This window comes from Pezoporus occidentalis, unplaced genomic scaffold (assembly GCF_034315485.1).
Source record: "Pezoporus occidentalis ecotype Australia unplaced genomic scaffold, CSIRO_AGI_Poc_V1 ctg9, whole genome shotgun sequence".
Lineage (NCBI taxonomy): Eukaryota > Metazoa > Chordata > Aves > Psittaciformes > Psittacidae > Pezoporus > Pezoporus occidentalis.
Window position 1 is genome coordinate 6,260,413 of NW_026916262.1, and position 16,818 is coordinate 6,277,230.

Sequence of the window (16,818 nt, forward strand, 5' to 3'; positions counted from 1 at the left end):
CAGTGCATGGGAAGACAAAGGCACCTCATGCCAGTAATTTTTGTTATTTTTTAATACCATGATGGGCATTCAGAGTAACCACTTTGCAGTTTCATTTTAAGTTTGTGCATTGGTTATTACCATGCAGCAAAAGGCAGTTGTGAGCCTAATCTGATGTGTGTGGCACTGACAGCTTACTTTGCTGGGTCAAATTTCTTGTTGTGCAGCTGATAAGTGATAACCACAGTTACTGGTTTCATTCTTATGTGTTTTTCTGGGCTGAATCGTTAAGAGTTGATATAACATTACTGAACAGTGTGTCTCTTGCAGCACTCTTAAATTTCCATCTTTTTGATTTGTTCTTTTGGATGATGAGTACCAAATATTTCACTGAGGGAAATTAGGCCATAATCTTTACCCTCAGATCTCTTTCTTTTGGTGCATGAATAAGTCCCAGAGCCATTATGGAGATATAACACATGACTTCGGAAGCAGGAGCCTCAAGTTAGACATCTAAATAATAGACCTGTTTCTAAAAATCTTTAGAGTTCTTGAAAGCCTCTGAGTTCCCAGCAGCTCCCCTGGAAGCGCATGCAAGCTGCTGGATGGACTTTTGAAAACGAGGCATCCCATTTGCATGCTTTTCTCCCTCGAACCCTAAATAGTTTTTTTAGAGGAGCTGTCACATCCCATACAAAAAAGCTGTCGCTTTTGAGGCATCCTGGTGTCTGTAGATTTCCAGACAGCTCTGTGCTTTCTTATTATAGTTGTTTCTACTTAAAAAATGATAAAATTTTTTAAACATCATAACTATAAATGCAAATAGCCATATTCATTAACTTTTGGTTCAGTTCTAAAAGGTACTGAGCCTTTTTGGTGGTACAAGAACCTTGAACTTTCTTTGCTTTCAGTGAATGGGAGTTAGCTCCTCCTTGAACTCTGAGACTCCTCTGAGCACAATTTTATGGCAGGCTGAACCCAGACTCTTCAAGAATGATTCCTTTTACTCTAGTGCATCATTGCTGGGCCCTGTATTAAGTGAAAGAGTCTCTGACATACACAAGTACCCTTTCCCTTTCTTTCCATCTCTCAGAAAGTGGCTTTACTTGTCGTTATACTGTAGTTTCTGATACTTAAGAATTATATATAATATATATAATTTGGGGTTTGGGGATGAAAGCATACTCCGTGTCCTGGAAAGCATGTATATATGGTAGAGATATGTTAAAACAGCAGCAAGGGATCACTAAGACAGTAAGAGGGGGGCATGGCTATCAAGAAATACTTTTATTCAGTAAGCCTAGTGCATAGAAAAATGGCAAAGTGGGAGGCGAGGGGAGGAAGGGTGCAGTAAAACATCTGCGGCCTTGCTGCCTGCTTCTAACTACACCAGAAGAAAGGGACAACCTGGCAGGAAGAGGGTGTGATGGCAGTGCTGGTAGCTGTGCTGAGAAACTGGCCCCCAGGCACTGCAGGTCCTCTGTCTCTCCCTCCCCTTCCCTCCTGCAGTGGCAGCTGGATCCAGCTCAGCTCTGCAGAGTCCTGTCCTAGCTCATCCCTTGTCCCTGCCGCTCCCTTTCCCGTGGCAGGAGCAGCCTGCTCACAGATTGAGGTGGCAAGACTCAGTTTTCCCTCCATTGTCTCTGCCTTGTACTAGTCCTTTTGTCTCCATTTTCCTACCCATAAATTTCATGCAGTGTCTTTACTGAGTTGAGCAGTTTTGCAGGGCTTCACAGTGTCTTTACAATCTACATTGAGGTTAAGTATGAATGACTGCTGTCTGACCTTCAAAACTCACTGCATCTCTACCTAACCCCCTAATCTAATAATTTTCAGCTATTTACCAGTTTTCCCTAATTCAGGGGTCTGACTCATTTTTTTTATTAACAACACTGGAAGGGATCACTGATCTTCTACACCTTTTCAACTGAAGCGTGGCCAAGAGAAGAGGTCAGGGGATACATTCTTTCGGTGATGGAAAGCATGGTAAAAAAACCCAAAACAAACGTGATCCCAATCTTTGACACTGTTCTTAGGACAGTGTAGAAAAGGATTAACCTTTTCATAGGGACACTGAAAGTGACAGAAGGAACCTTGGCAGAGGCAATATTTTTTGTGATGCCACGTGACTTTTGGGTTTAGGTTCCCACCCCCTCCCCCCCATTAGGCATGGTTTCAAGAGAAAAGGCAGTCCAGCGCAGCATGTTTGTATTCTAGCCGCTGTGTGCTCATGCAATAAAAAAAGTGAAAATTGCAATAAGATTCTTATCTTGCAATAAAATCCTTTGGAGAATTAGTCTCTGGTAAACAGTGATTTAAGTATGGGAAAGTAACCATATAATAAATATAAAAAACACTTCTAGTTTTTAACTGTAACAATCTGGTTTTCTCTGAATGGCAGGTGTTATGGCAAAGCTGTTACTCATAACCATTAAGAGCTTTCAAGGACTGTGAAAACCATATGTAAACGTATACTTGGAAAGAAACCAGTCTAACCTCTGACTCCAGATAGACTTAAGAGAAGCCTGTTGTTCTTTGTAGATTTTTAGAATTACTGCCTTCATGACTTTTGTGCTACAGTACTATTGGGCATTTCTGGAAACAGCTGTATCCTCCAGTGCAGAAACCCGAATTACTGATTTTCGTGTACTTCAGCTTAGGCAGTAGAAGAGTGGGAGTTTTCAAGACTGTGATTATAAATCTGGGCATCCAAATTCGTTGCAAGCTACATGCCGATGCATTAGTCTTTTCTATAATCAAGCTATACGTAAGAATAAACTGAAACATTCACCCATAGAATTAGTATGGAGAGGTTGACTTCTGAACTGTGCCAAATGAATCTGGTCGACATTTCCAGTTGTGACGTAAAAACAAGATTAGGGAAGTTTAACCAATGAAGCAGAGAGACTTAGATTTTAGTAAGAGCTGCTCTTGCACCAATAGTGGACAGGCTGGATGAAGCAGGCTGTATACACCTATCTTCTTTACTGGCTTCTGTTCTTGCTTCTGGTTTGATTTTCCCTAAGTACTTATTTTTATAAGTAGATTTTGATAAGGCAAAGCTTTTAGGAAATAAATAAATAATAATAATTTAAAAAAGCTATGTTAGTCGGGTGTTAGAAATCTCAGAAGTACATCTAAGCCAACCTGCAGTGAGGAAACCCATTAAGCCACTTGGCTCCCTCTGTGTCCTGGCGGGAAGGTGCTGCAGGTCCTGTCCAGCCCAGAAATCTGGGTTTTCTTTCTGCAGAAAGTGGGGCATAGAGAATAGAGAAAGAAGGAAGAAAAGGTAGTTGTACACACCCTGATCTTGCCCTGACATGGAGTACTGCAACACTCCCAGGTCTCTCAGCTTAGAAGGAGCCCAAGTATTTGGTACAATTTTGGTCATAACTTTGTCATTTATTAAATCTGATTTAAAAATATTTACATTATCACAAAACATGCAATTATAGAGTTTAACCCTCAGGTAGTTATTTTGCCTTTTAATGTCATCTCTTTTTAATACCTGGTGAGGTTTTGTCAGCAATGTTAGGTCTTGTTCAGAGCAAAGTATTTTAGCTGTGTGTGCACATGCGTGTATGCCTATATACACCCACGCTTGAAAGGTGATGCAATTTCCCATTAAAGTTTGGGATATTCTTAGCTGGGAAGAGATAAATAATGGCTTTACTTCACTGTCACAAGTAACGGCAGTGCTCCTTTATGTAGGACCCTTCAGAGTCTTCAGGCTGTGTAACAGGGATAAGGGAATCATGTCAGCAATACCTGGGCTGGTGCACAGTTTCTCATTTGCTCAGCTTTATGTACTAATAGCAGAAGCAAGGCTAGGAACTTGAACATTGGGGGTTTAACCTCTAGTTTGAGGCATGAGACTATTTCCTTTATCTTGAAAAAGTCATAGCAGAGCAGGGAACCACTATTACCACACTTAAACTCTTCTCCCAGACAGATATTATTAACATTATTAACTGTCAGAGACTGCTACAGAGATCTTTGTTCTGACCCACTATAGCTGTTCATCTTTTTATTTTTTTAATGGGCTGTTGCCACCATATGGTACCTGAAATCCCATGTTTACCTTCTCTGCTTGGTATAGAAATTAGAAATGTGAGATACTGACACCAGTGTTGGCTTTTGATAACTACTGCTTACTGCTTGCACCAGGCATGAAAACAAAAACCTTTATTTTCTGCAACAGCTTAAGAAGAGTATCTCTTGATGAAGGCCAGACTGCATAGTCAGAACTGACCATCCTATAACAGTGGTCATACAAGTAGGGAATACTGGCAGGCATCCATTGTACATATTCTACTGCATAATTATATTTGATAGAAGCTCTCTGGTATGTGTGGATAATAAACAGCTCATGTATTTATGAATCTGGAATGTTCCTAAAATGAGTTAGTGCATGCTCAACATTAGTTTCCCAAGTCTTTTTCATACTGTAGTATGAAAATATAGTATTGCATTACATTTACTAAACAGTTTAGACTATTGCAGCCTTAAGGAATACATTATTCCTGTAGACAAGCAAGGGCATTTATGCAAGTTACATTGATTAATTTTAATAGAAGTTATGCTTGTAAATCTTTCTGCAATGAGATCACATTATACTCTACAGAATGCCGGCAGAACTCTTTTTATCCGGAAAACACACCTGCCCACTATTTGCAAAGCCAAATTTTTCTTTAAAACAGCAGACAGCGATATTTTATAGCCACTGTTATCTACATGACTTCAGCATACATTGCATGTTGTGCAGACTATAGACATATTGAGGTCTACACAAATGTGCAGTATAATCAAATTAGTAATAATGACAATTTGGATTCAATGACACTGTATTTCTAAACCTGTGTCATGGACAATATTAGAGAACTGTTTAGCAGAAGCCATCAGTCCCTGTGTTATGGCACCAGGGTGAGATGAAGAATCCGCAACAGTTTCCATACCACTGGAAACGGCAACCATTCCTTCAACATTACATGGATAAAATTTCATAGACTTCAAAATAATATAATTGATCTTGTAGGTAGTGAAATGTATGTAATGTGTAACTACATACCTTTATCTAATAGAGTGCATGGGTAGTTTAGATGATGTAGTAGGTAAGCATACTGACATTGTTTACCAACATTTGCAGCACCAGTTTACACATAAGTGCCATCACTGGATGACAAATACAGGTAACTTATAGTGGCTTTTTTTTTGTTGTCTAGTATAATTTGTTGTCATTACTACTCATTTTTGTTGCGATTATAAATCTGGGCATCCAAAACTCTTAAAGTTTTGCCTTCCTTCTTATCCCGTCTTTCTAATCCATGTAGAATTGTGTAAGGCAGACCAAATTTTCCCCTTTCCAAACCATTACTATACATTTACCAGCTAACTGGGAATAAACAGAGGCAGGTGCACTGATGTAACACTGGAGACAGAGTGATCAGTGTTAAACACTTGCTATTAAATGCTACAGGGTGGTTAGCAGCAGGGTTTCCAAGTTTTCTATCTTTTTCAGGTTATATAAAATTACTTTCTTAACCAAAATGGTATGCATTTTGTGACAGCTGTAATGCTTATATACTATTACTGTCTTTGTACTCAGGAACAGTACATAATCAGAAATGCATACAGCTAGGCAGGAGATGATTTCAGAATGACCTAGTCCATCCTAGCTCTCTGTAGCAGAATTAGATCATTCCCAAAAGATATTTGCCTCTTCTGGTGCCTGACCTTGTGCTAAATGCTTGTACTTAAATATATACTTGTCTTAGAAAGTGGTTTTTTAATGCCTAACAGAGATCTCTGCTGTAAATTAAGCCAATTGTTTCTTGATATAGATCAATAAACACCACAGTTTTTATAGTCCCATATAAATCAATCAATAATGCAACTTAACTCTGTTATTCTGCATAATAAACCACAGCTCCCTGTTGTAGATGAACAACAGCCATTCCTTATCCCCTCCATCACTTGACTGATATGACACAATGCTTCTTGGGTGCTTTAGGGCAGCAGCCTCTTACCAGCTCCCAGCAGTTTCACACTCTTGTTTTTTTCTCCAGTCAAATACTACATATTTGCACCTGAATTTTCATTACATTTATTTTTACTGACTGACACCAGAGGTTATATGTGGTCCTATTTCTGTTTGATTTATTGGCTAAATGTTCAATAATGTACAGTGATACCATACTTTGGGCATGTTCCTATCTCATACACCAAGTTTTCTAGCACATTATGACTCACGCTACTGCATTTTCCATTAAGCAGGAGCAAACATGCAATTTCTCTCCAAAATGTGACTATACAGATGGCATGCTGGAGTTCTGGGTGAAGTGGTGATTTCCAGATCAAATTTGCTTAATTCCCAAGTGCAGCACAAAAGGCTTACTGGCCATCCTCCAGCTAATGCTGTGTGAGCTCTGGGATAAGGTAGGTACTTTCTGCATGACAGAAGGAAACCCACAACTGGGACATATTTAAGAACTTGGTCCATGTATTATCTACATTCAAAGTCTGCTCCCTTTCTATGAAACACTAACAGAAGAAAAATTTATAAAATCTTGTATTAGTCACTGTTACCAACAGATAAGACTATGTTTACCCGGGGCCACATCAGCTGAGTAAAGTCCTGTTTTCTGTGGCCAACTTTCCTGATCACAGCTACATTCTAAGTCATAGTGTGAGTCATTTTTTAAGACCTGAAGGACACAACAAGTTTAGGATTACAATGTACAAATCAAACAGGGTTTTCTTTGGAAGCTTCCACAGACAACATCAGTTTTCACCGCTAAATATCTGTCTGCTTCTCTCGTACACTGAGTGGAAATCAGATTAAGAATAAGCATTCTACAAGAGGCATGATGAAAAAAAGAAACGGGCATGCACTGAATATATATTCACAGATGTAAATACACTTATCTGAAGCAGATGTGGAGGCCACTAAGACAACTGAAGAAGAATCTTACCCATGCCAAATACTGCTATGAAGAAGTGTAAGATATAATGCTAACGAGCAATGACTGCAGATTAGGGAAAACACTTGGAAGAAAATAAAACACAGGTCTCTTCTCTACTGTGTCCCTCAATCACTAGCTAATGCCAACTTCAGGGTGGCCAATATTTCTACCCCTATGAGCCCCATTCCAATAAAATTTTAATCTTGAGGCCAAGACAGATATCCCTCTTCTCAGCACTGTGCTGAAAGGAAGAGTGCCCATAAGAGACTACAGATGGGAGATGGCACCAGCTCCCTGGCAGTCCCACCTCATGCTGCATGCTGCAGGGTCCTGGGATGAGCTGGCAGTGCCTGTCTCCGCAGACCCCAATGGCTTGCTTCCCCACTGTCACTCTTGTTAGGGATTTGGGTTCCTTGCAGCTTCCACAGCAGCACAGCCCAGTTGCCAGCCCTGTGGCAAAATATGTGCCACTGGAACACCTCCACCTTAGACACCATCTGCAGCATGCATGCCACAGTTTTCTTACCCCGCTGCTAGATCATAGGATCAGGGCTCCAGAAATCCCCATCATCTTGTTTTTTCCACTACTGATCTGTAGTGTGATTTTTTTCAGCAGATCTTTTCCCTTCTCTATTCTTTCCTTTCCCTGGCTCTGAAGCAAGCAATTTGGTGCAGACTGCCTTTCAGTATGATGTTGCATAGCAGGGAGTGGACGCAGTTCCCAGCTAAAGCTTTGAGCAATGCAAATAGAAATAGCGAGCTGTTTTCTTGACAGCAGGTATACACTTTGCTCTTGATCTTCCATTGCATAACAATCCCCAAAAGTCAACCTTCTAAAGAAAGCCAATGAAGTTCACTGGCTCTTGCTTGACGAGCTGGACAAGAAAACACAGCTAGTTGATTCACTCAGGTGTGTTCCTTGGAGTATTCAGAGACTATTGAAGCAAACAGGCTTGTGTTAGTTTTAGGCATGCTTTTCACATGGCATGTTTCTTGGCCACTCCTGTGACTGGTAATTACTAAAGCATACATAAACAAATATGTGTATGCTTAAATACCTAACATTATGTTATGGCCCTTTGTACTAAGAAACAATAGCCCCACAGTATAGTTTATGACTGTAATAACGGAAAGATACAATTTGTAAAACATAAAATTATCTGCTATAAACTAAGGCTCTGATTAAAAGAAAAATAAACTAAACCATCATACTGTAATTGGCTTAGGTGCCTTACTTGCTGGCAGCTATGCAGTGCCTGCATACATTTTACATGGATTAGTACTTTCACTTGAATTGGTTAAAACAGTATGTGAATGTTAATGAACAATTTTTCTGTAAATATTATTTAGGGGTTTTTGTGTGTCCTTGTTCAACTACCTAAGAAGGTACATATGGAAAGCATTTCAATATTTCATGTTAGAATTAATTCTTAGTGGTCAGTTATAGCACATTTCTCATTATGTCTGTTTCATTAAAAGTAGCTTTAAAATATTTACTAAATATTTACAGACCATTTTCACACACATACAACACAGTTAGTGACCGGAGAAAATAATTATTTCCCACGTTCAGTATGAGATGTGACATGTGAAATATCCTTTCAGGAATCATTTTCTACACAGTGTAAATATTTATTGTTTTACTATAAAACCTCTTTTCAGCTTGCTAAAGGGAACTTCTAAAAAGACATAATTTATGCTACCATTTTAGAACAAATTCTGGCCACTGCAGGTTCTAATTATTCATATTCACAGCAGTTGACTGATGTCTCTTTACTACAACAATAGCTGGTCTCTCCTCAGTTTAGGTGTTTTCTTGAGGATAAATGCCCAGAAAAAAAAATTGGTTTAAAACCATATGAACTGAGACTGAAGATGCAACTGAAAAAAAAAAAACCAACAACAACACCACAATCACAGCAAATTATTTTCCAAAAGCTGTAGGAAAATCTGTACTTTGAAAACAAAATTTCATGCTGTTTTGTAGAACACTTCTTGTAAGATCAAACTGTGAATCCCCAGCAGAACCTCAGCTGTTCCCGAAACAGATAAAATACACAAAGCAAAACAATACACTGTGTCTCATCCTTTCTGAAAGTCTTAGTCTATTCATCCCACGTTTTGGTATTGCCCACCACTACCAGCTTATTTTAATCAACTGCTTTATAGTCGTTCTGGTAATTGCTTGTTAGCCATTCCCACACCACTGGCTTATTCATTATTTCCAGCAAAACATTACAGACCTCATTTTATGAAAATGATTTGTACACAGCATAAAACATAATTTCTTTCTAGTGTGAATGGAGTTTGATTGCAATTCAATTCCAATTCAAATACTGCATTCAAATTTTTCTTTTTAAATGCACTTCAGTATAAATTGTTTCTCCTTTTTGCTGTGCTCTTTAAAAAACACTAAACTTCAAAATACTGGAATTGAAAAATAGTGAAAAACATATTTCGACAAAGGAGAAGTTGATGGAAAATAGGCAAAGTGATGTAGACAGAAATTTCTTTTCTTTCATTTTCAATACACATTCCCAAATTGTTGTTTTTCCAGAACAAAACAAAATACTTTAGAATTGAGTAAATTTAGAGGTAGCAACAAATGGTGTCTGGAATTCATTTCATAACAACATTTAATAAGTTTTTTAAAACATTAATTTCTCAATACAGCTGTAAATTTCTAAAGGTAAATTGATTTTCAATTATAAAAAGAAATAAGGGATTTATTAATTTCTGTATGGGTAAACATCCATTCTTGATAAAAAGTAAATGTATACATATCTGTTCTAACTCAGAAATGTTAAAAGGAGAATGTTGCTTTCATGAAAACAAACGATTAAACATTTTTAACAGTTTTACGAAAAGAAAAAACAACTTCAATTAAAGTTCATTTTTTGATTATTTAGAACTTTTCTAAAATGTATATTATTTGAAACATGTTCTTGACTTTGAACTTTAAAACAAACAGAGTAGATCTTATATTTTCAAAGAATTTTGATATTTCAGGAAAGTAATTTCAGCCTCTACAACAAATTATTTGTAATATCATCCATTTTAGCTGATGTTTCTATTCAGTCATGTTTGGAAATTTCTTCCTGAAATCATTTAACTTGTATCTAAAGAAAATTGAGAAAATTGGTTTGGGTCACTTCAGAGGTTTGTAGAGCTTCTTTGAACTCTGTGCTTTGGGAGACAAAGCACTTTGATTCCCATATCAGCAGGTGGAGGGAGAGAAAAACAAAAATAGTCATATCATTTTTTAAACAAGCCCCTGAAAAAAATCTGAGGCTCAAGTAGAGCCACAGTAACTATGTGGCACTTCCATGTTTTGAATTCATTCAGTGTGATAGCATGAGCAGTGCAATCTCCCATGGCAATCCCTACTGACAGCACCACATAGGTAGGCAGATAAACGCTTCTGAAAGAACCATTACACATACTCCCCCATAATACTGGGAGAACAGGGGATGAAAGGCTGAGCTTATGTTGAACACTGTTTATTAGGAGAATTATAAAACTGCACAGTTGAGCACAGAGGCAAATGTCAGGGGACTGCAGAAATCTCCCATGTTCATCCTGAAAGTGAAGCTGCACCTTCACCTGGCCAGAGGACAGGGCAACTAACTCCAGCCCACCTGGAGTGTGGAGATCCAGAGATCTTCAGGGGGAGACAGCAACCAAGACATCACTGCTCTTTCTTCAGAAGTAAAGCCTTTTGCATGTAAAGTGAGAGCCCTAATGTCCCTGGAACCTAAGGGTTTTCTGTACCAAGCTTGTTACAGCTGCATAAATATTAGGTTAAGAGAGATAGGGGGAGAAAAGGAGAGAGAGGGGGAGGGAGAGAAAAGAAAGGAAAGAGAGAAAGAAAAAGACAGGTTAAAAAAAAAACCTTTAAAAAAGGTTTTAAAAAAGGTTTAAAAAATGGTTTAAGAAAACCATAAATATTACAAACCAGACAAGAGGGAGGTAGTGTATTGTACATATGACCCTTGTTATGTGCTGTGATTTTTCACATTTGAAAAAAAAAAATAAACAAAAATTGACCTGTGTATTGAAATTTCACAGTTAAAGGTTATGGGGTTTGCCATTAACTGCAGCATCTTTTTCTGATATATCATTGACTTCAGAAGTTGTTGAGGCGTTTCTTTGATTTAAACTAAAATGTAAGCATAACTTAAGCTCTTGCAAAGTATGCATGGTCTCCTGCAAACATTCACATGCCCCAGGCCTTCTTCTTGAAGGCACGAGTGGTACAACCTCCCCAGTTGCTCCAGGAGAAATCAGGTCTCCCTTCTGCTCCCAGGCAGTTGCTCCTCACCAGCCCCCCAGGTGCTATTTCTAACTTCTCAGGAATAGGAAGGGCATGTGGAATTGCTGGTGTCAGTTTTGAAGGAAGGAAAACAAATTTTATTGAAGCTGTAAGATTTCATATATCCTCTGTAGGATGTATGTCCTACCCTCTGCAGCACTGTGAGTCCAGAAGGGTAATTATATGCTTTTTTCTGATACGAAGTATTTTAGTTTGTACAGCAGTGTATGCATTTTTTTAGTTATTCCAGATTGGTATATGATGCCAAGTCCTCGACATGCACTGTTTGAGTTATAAACCCACTTAGTTAAATTACCATTACACTCTCTCCCAGTTAAACCACCATTAAGAGCTGGTTCTGGAGCGGTACGATAATCATCCTTGATGTCCAGAAAAGCATAAGCTGGAGGGTACTGGCTGGGAGAATTGGGAATTAGGCTCCAGGTGTGTGTTCTCCCCCATGGAGACAGGGTAGGTCGGTGATTATTTTCTAGTGTGGTCAACTTTAGTATTTGTAGGGCTTGGCTCCACAACAAGCGTCCTCTGCACCCGAGGACGGGCTGACTGCGGACCCAGCTCCTCTGCACACCCTGACCCGCGCAGCTTCAGCGCAGGTCTGCGCGGACAAGACTCTGCTGGGCGTAGGGGTCTTCAGCAACGAAGTTTCGTGATGCTTCCCGAAAGCATTCATGGGCGCTGACTTCCTGTCTGCGCTCTGTGAATGGAAAGTATCAAAAAGGAAAGCAGAATACGCGCTTTTCGGGGGTGGGAATGTTATTTCCCAGGACCGCAGAAAAAAAGAACCTAAAAACCCCAACCAACCAACCAACCAAAAAGCAACAACCCCCTAAAGGGTTATTTCCCAGGGCCGAGCCCCAGGAATGAGTCAGGCTCCTCAGTGCTGCCGCAGCCGGCTGCGCCCGCGCCCGTGCAGCTCCGAGCACAGCGGCGGGGCCAGGGCCGGGGCCGGGCCCTGCCCGGGACCCCCCGGGGCAGTCGCCCCGGGCCATGCCTGGCCGCGGCGCTCGCGGCGACCCTTGCGGTATGCGGCTGCCTTTGGCAGAGGCACATGAAGGATTTCATTGAGTGTGAAGACAGAGAGCAGAGACAGAAAGCAGAAGGAGGCGGCTGCAGCCTTTGTAGTCGGGGAGGAATGCGGAAATGTTGAAGCACTATGTCAAACTTTTTTGAAACGGGGTCAAGTCACATTCAGCCAGCGTGGGAAAGCAGGGAAAAAACTTGAGGAGAGGGGGAGAAAAAAAAAAAAAAAGGCAGCAAGCTGCTGCTGCTCCCAGGCTGAGCAGAGGCCGAGACAGCGAGCGAGGGGAGGCAGCGCAGCGCAGCGCAGCGCCGGAGCAGCTGCTGCGGCGAGGGCCGGCGCCGAGCCCCGCACGGGCAGGCTGCGGCCGGCGGGGCTGCGGTCGCGGCGCTGCAGCTTCGCGGGGGCCGCCGGTCGCGATTTTTCTTTCGCGTTTTCGTTTTCCCCAGGCAAGGGGGGGGGGGGGGGGGGCGGAGCGGGCTTAGGGGGACGAGTGCGAGCTGCCTTCTGCGCCAAGGTGCAGCCCGGCGGCGGCTGGAGGATGCGAGCTGAGGGCGGCCGAGCCGCGGAGCAGCTACCTGTGTGGCCCGGGCGGCCGCTGCCGGGACCTGCCGGAGACATGGCCATGTGAAGGGGCAGACCCGGGGCCGGCTCTCCACCCTGCCTCGTTCAATGTGAGGTTTGTTTTAGGGAGGACTCACCCCCTCCCTCTCCACCCCCCCCACACCCTCGGGGCTGAGGATTATTTGGGGATCTGGTGGCGGTGCAGGCGGCCGCGGCGCACACCAGGTAACGTGGGGCGCCCATGTGCTCCGCGCACCCGGCCCGGCGGCGTGGCCCACAAGCTGCCCCCGGCCCGCAACCCCTCTGGGACGGCACCGGGGACGCGTCCCTGCGGCTGCCGGGGGCAGCTCGCCATGCCGTGCAGCCGCAGCCCGCCTTGGGATCGGCGTGGGGGCGCCCCCCGTGTCGGGGGCCGCGAAGGGGCCGCGGGCGAAGGGGTTGCCCTCCTGGGGAGCCACCGGGGGGGTTCCCTCCGCCTCCTGTCGAGTGGCCGAGCCGGTTACTCACCCCCCCCCCCCCCCACCGTCCGTCCCCTGAGAGGAAGCGGGGGTACGCGCTTCCCCGCGTGTCCCCCGCCGCCACCCCCCGCCGCGTGTGGGGCGCCCGCGGAGGGAAGCTCGGTGCCGAGGCGGGGGGGGGGGGGAATTGGGGCCGTGGCGGGGGGGGGCCACTCGCGGTGTCCCGGCGTGCCCGGGGAAGGCGAGCGCTGATTTTCCGCCTGGAGCCGCGGCCGCGCGGAGGCAGGCCCGTCGACCCCGCGGCCACGCACACGGGCACCTCCGCTGCCCGCCCCTGCCCGCCGCTCGGGGGCGCCCTCCGCAGCTGCGCGGGCCGGGATGCGGGCCGGGGTCTCCGGTGCAGGTGTCTGTCTGTGGGTCTGTTTGTGTGTGCGGGTCCCGGTGGCGGGGCGAGGCGAGGCGCGGTGGTCCGCGCTCGGTGCCGCCCGGTGCTGCGATGGGCGCCGGGTTGCACGGGGCTGTGAGGTGGCAGCAGCTTCGGCGGTGGCAGCTGGAGTCAGTGAGGAAGGCGGCCGGAGGGGGGGTGAGGAAGGGGGTCGGGGTCGCTTCAGGCTGCAGCCGGGGAAAAGCGGTGAGCAGCGGGCACGGGTTTTCTTCAGGTTGCTCTGCTTTTCTGCTGCGAATAAGGTGTAGGATCAGCATAAAGGTGCAAAATGCCTCTGGCTTTATGCGTGGATTCAGGGTAGAGGAGCCCCGACTGAGCTGTCTGGGGCTCTTTAATCCTAGCCTGGTGAAAACGCAGCGTAAGAGAGGCTTACAGCCCCGGAGGTCACCGTATCATTATATTAAAAAGAGGCAAGGGAAAGGGAGAGCGTTGATGTGGAGTTTTGTGAGGGGAGAGGATTTGCCCTCAGTTCTGCAGAAAGTGTGGATGGAACTGGATACAGGCAAACCGTGTACAGGAGGAAAAGCTTCTGCTCTCCAGCCTCGTGTGCTGCGCAGCAGAGCGTGCTGTTCCTGAAGACCATGTCTCGTTGGGCTGCTCTGGAAGGAGCTAAGCTGCCAGTCACACAGGCAGCAGTAGTTGTGTCCACAGGCGAAATCCTTGCGTGTCAGTACCTTTCCTGAAGTGTGTATTTCTGAACCTACCTCAGCACATGATGCTTGGTAACATAATTGTCAGCTCAATACGTACATATTGCTCCTCAACACGCATGCTTCAGGGTAGGAACTTGCCTCTTGCAATGTGTTCATTAAGGGCTTAGCACAGGGGAGAGCAAATCAAGGCCGAAACCCCCAAATGTTATTATTTACAAATAAGTAACAATGATATAGCATGGGATATATTCCCAAGACTCCACTGCATGCACTCAAGAGACCTTTGGGTCCTGCAATCCTGACATGGGTTGCTGTGCATGACTTCCTTGCATAGTTAGTTAGCTTTGCCATCCCTATCACCCATGTGTTGGAGGGTCATTGTATGCAACCCATTGCTCAGTCAGATCCCACAGCACGGAGTTGCTCTGTGGCTCTGTGTTACAGCCTTCTGCACAAACTGTGATAACTTTGTAGTGTTGTATCAGCCATGCAGGGACACTGATACACGTCTCCCTGCTGGTTCACGTCTTCGTTTGCACCACGTTTTTGCTTTGCATGCAGTTACCTACTATAAGAGCTTAATTTTCTTATTTTCTGAGCAGTGCTGAGTAACAATAAACTAAAGTCATTTCTTGCTTGATTTGTCCTCCAGATCTAACTGGCTTTATGCAGACAATGCTCCCAAAGACTGTACGATAATTCCTGGTGGCCAAAAGAGGAGGCACACTGGGGCCCTTACAGGCAGAGGTACCAAGTGCGTGGCCTATCTGCCAACGTGAACAACGTACTAATTATCAGAAAGCAAGCGAGACTGAGAGCCACCCCAAAACACTTGGAGCACGGGAGGAAGAGGAGTGGCGCCAGCATGGATAAGGACAGCACAAGCCTGGCTGACCAGCAGTATGAATGTGTGGCTGAGATTGGGGAAGGAGCCTATGGGAAGGTGTTCAAAGCCCGAGACTTGAAGAACGGTGGCCGCTTTGTCGCTCTGAAGCGGGTACGGGTGCAGACCAGCGAGGAGGGGATGCCGCTGTCCACCATCCGAGAGGTGGCAGTTTTGAGGCACCTGGAGACATTCGAGCACCCCAACGTGGTCAGGTGAGGAAGTGGGGCAGGTGTCCCCATCAGTGGGATCCTGGTTATAGTACATGAGTTGGCCAAGCAAGAGTTTGGGTACATAAATGGACTGGACACTCGTTTGGGTTTGCGGATGAAGTGAGCACTAAACTGTGTACATGGAATGTGGTTTGAGGTTTCAGCAGGCCGTGGTGCTGCCTGCCAGACCTCACCTCATCCCTGTGCATTGCCTCCCACACACACAAACACCCATCTCCAGAGGCATAGGTGTGTGACTTAAGTGTTTGAGTGGATGGGCAAGGAGCCATGTGTATGTTATTTCCTCAGGCATAAGAGAGAATGAGAAAAAAAGTCTCCCTGGTTTCGTCTCAAGTATTAGTTCTGCCAGCTGCAGCTGATTTTTAGCAGCTCTATTCATTATTGAAATAGCAAAGATGAGAGCAGTAGTGGAATGTGCATTCCACCTTTTTAGGTGGTTTTACAGGGAGCTGTAGATTATCATATAAAAAAGAAGTAACAGCTTAAGACTTCAAGCTTTGCAGGCAGCCTTGTAGTTGAATACTGTTTAGCTGGTACTAATTTCACTGTGTACTGATAATTGTGCTGCCAAGAGTGCAACAGTAGAGATATCAGGCCTTGCTTGCAAGATGGTGGCCATGGCCCCAGGATGTCCTTTCTGTTGTGTTGGTAGCAAAAACCCTAGATAAATGACCTGTGTTCTTGAACAGGTTCTCTCAGTGGTAAGGCTGGCCCTACTGTAGCCTCTTACAGTTTTTCTGTAGCTGGAAACCCCCAGCAGCCTGTGAGCATCTTTTATTAATATTACGAACTTTACGAAGTAAGCTTCACTTTGCAGATGCGCAGATATACAGTGATTTGAAACTGATCAGCATCTTACTGATGGTGCTGTAGTAACAAGAGTATTTCCTGCTATTTGTGTTATTATATGCACATATCGCATAGAAAAAGGAAAATACTTCACTAACACCAAGGCTCTTTCAGTCCTAGAGAAACAGATACTCTGAAGCTAGAGAAGACCTTCAAAATGGGTTGTAGCTGTGATCCTCTTCTTTTACAGTCTGAGATGAGGGGGTTTATAGTGGGTGCAAAAGGAAAGGTGAGACAAAGAATACTAAATACAAAGTGCGTAGCTGAAGTAATTTTTGTTCATCTCAAGGCAGCATAATACAACAGTCTGCCTTCTCTCAGGGTAGATTTAGAGTAGATATTAGGAAGAAATCCTTTACTGTGAGGGTGGTGAGGCACTGAAACAGGTTGCTCTGGGGAGTTGTGGCTGTGTTCAAGGCTAGGTTGGATGGGGCACCGAGC

The 16,818-nt window shown here is 44.1% G+C and overlaps 1 protein-coding gene and 1 long non-coding RNA gene across 2 annotated transcripts in view; one reads left to right on the forward strand and one right to left on the reverse strand.

Moving 5' to 3' along the window:
* Positions 1-11,324: 11,324 nt before the first annotated feature.
* Positions 11,325-12,976, reverse strand: LOC134156712 (uncharacterized). Its single transcript, XR_009962031.1, has 2 exons — positions 12,871-12,976; positions 11,325-11,968 (listed from the first exon to the last, which is right to left on the reverse strand). It is a non-coding gene; the product is annotated as an uncharacterized LOC134156712 (long non-coding RNA).
* A 2,175-nt stretch (positions 12,977-15,151) lies between these two features.
* CDK6 (cyclin dependent kinase 6) overlaps positions 15,152-16,818 on the forward strand; it is a 125,460-nt gene continuing 123,793 nt past the window's right edge. The window contains exon 1 of the mRNA XM_062604991.1: positions 15,152-15,510. Coding sequence (XP_062460975.1) covers positions 15,278-15,510 — 233 coding nt within the window. The 5' untranslated portion in view covers positions 15,152-15,277. The remainder of the gene's footprint in view (positions 15,511-16,818) is intronic.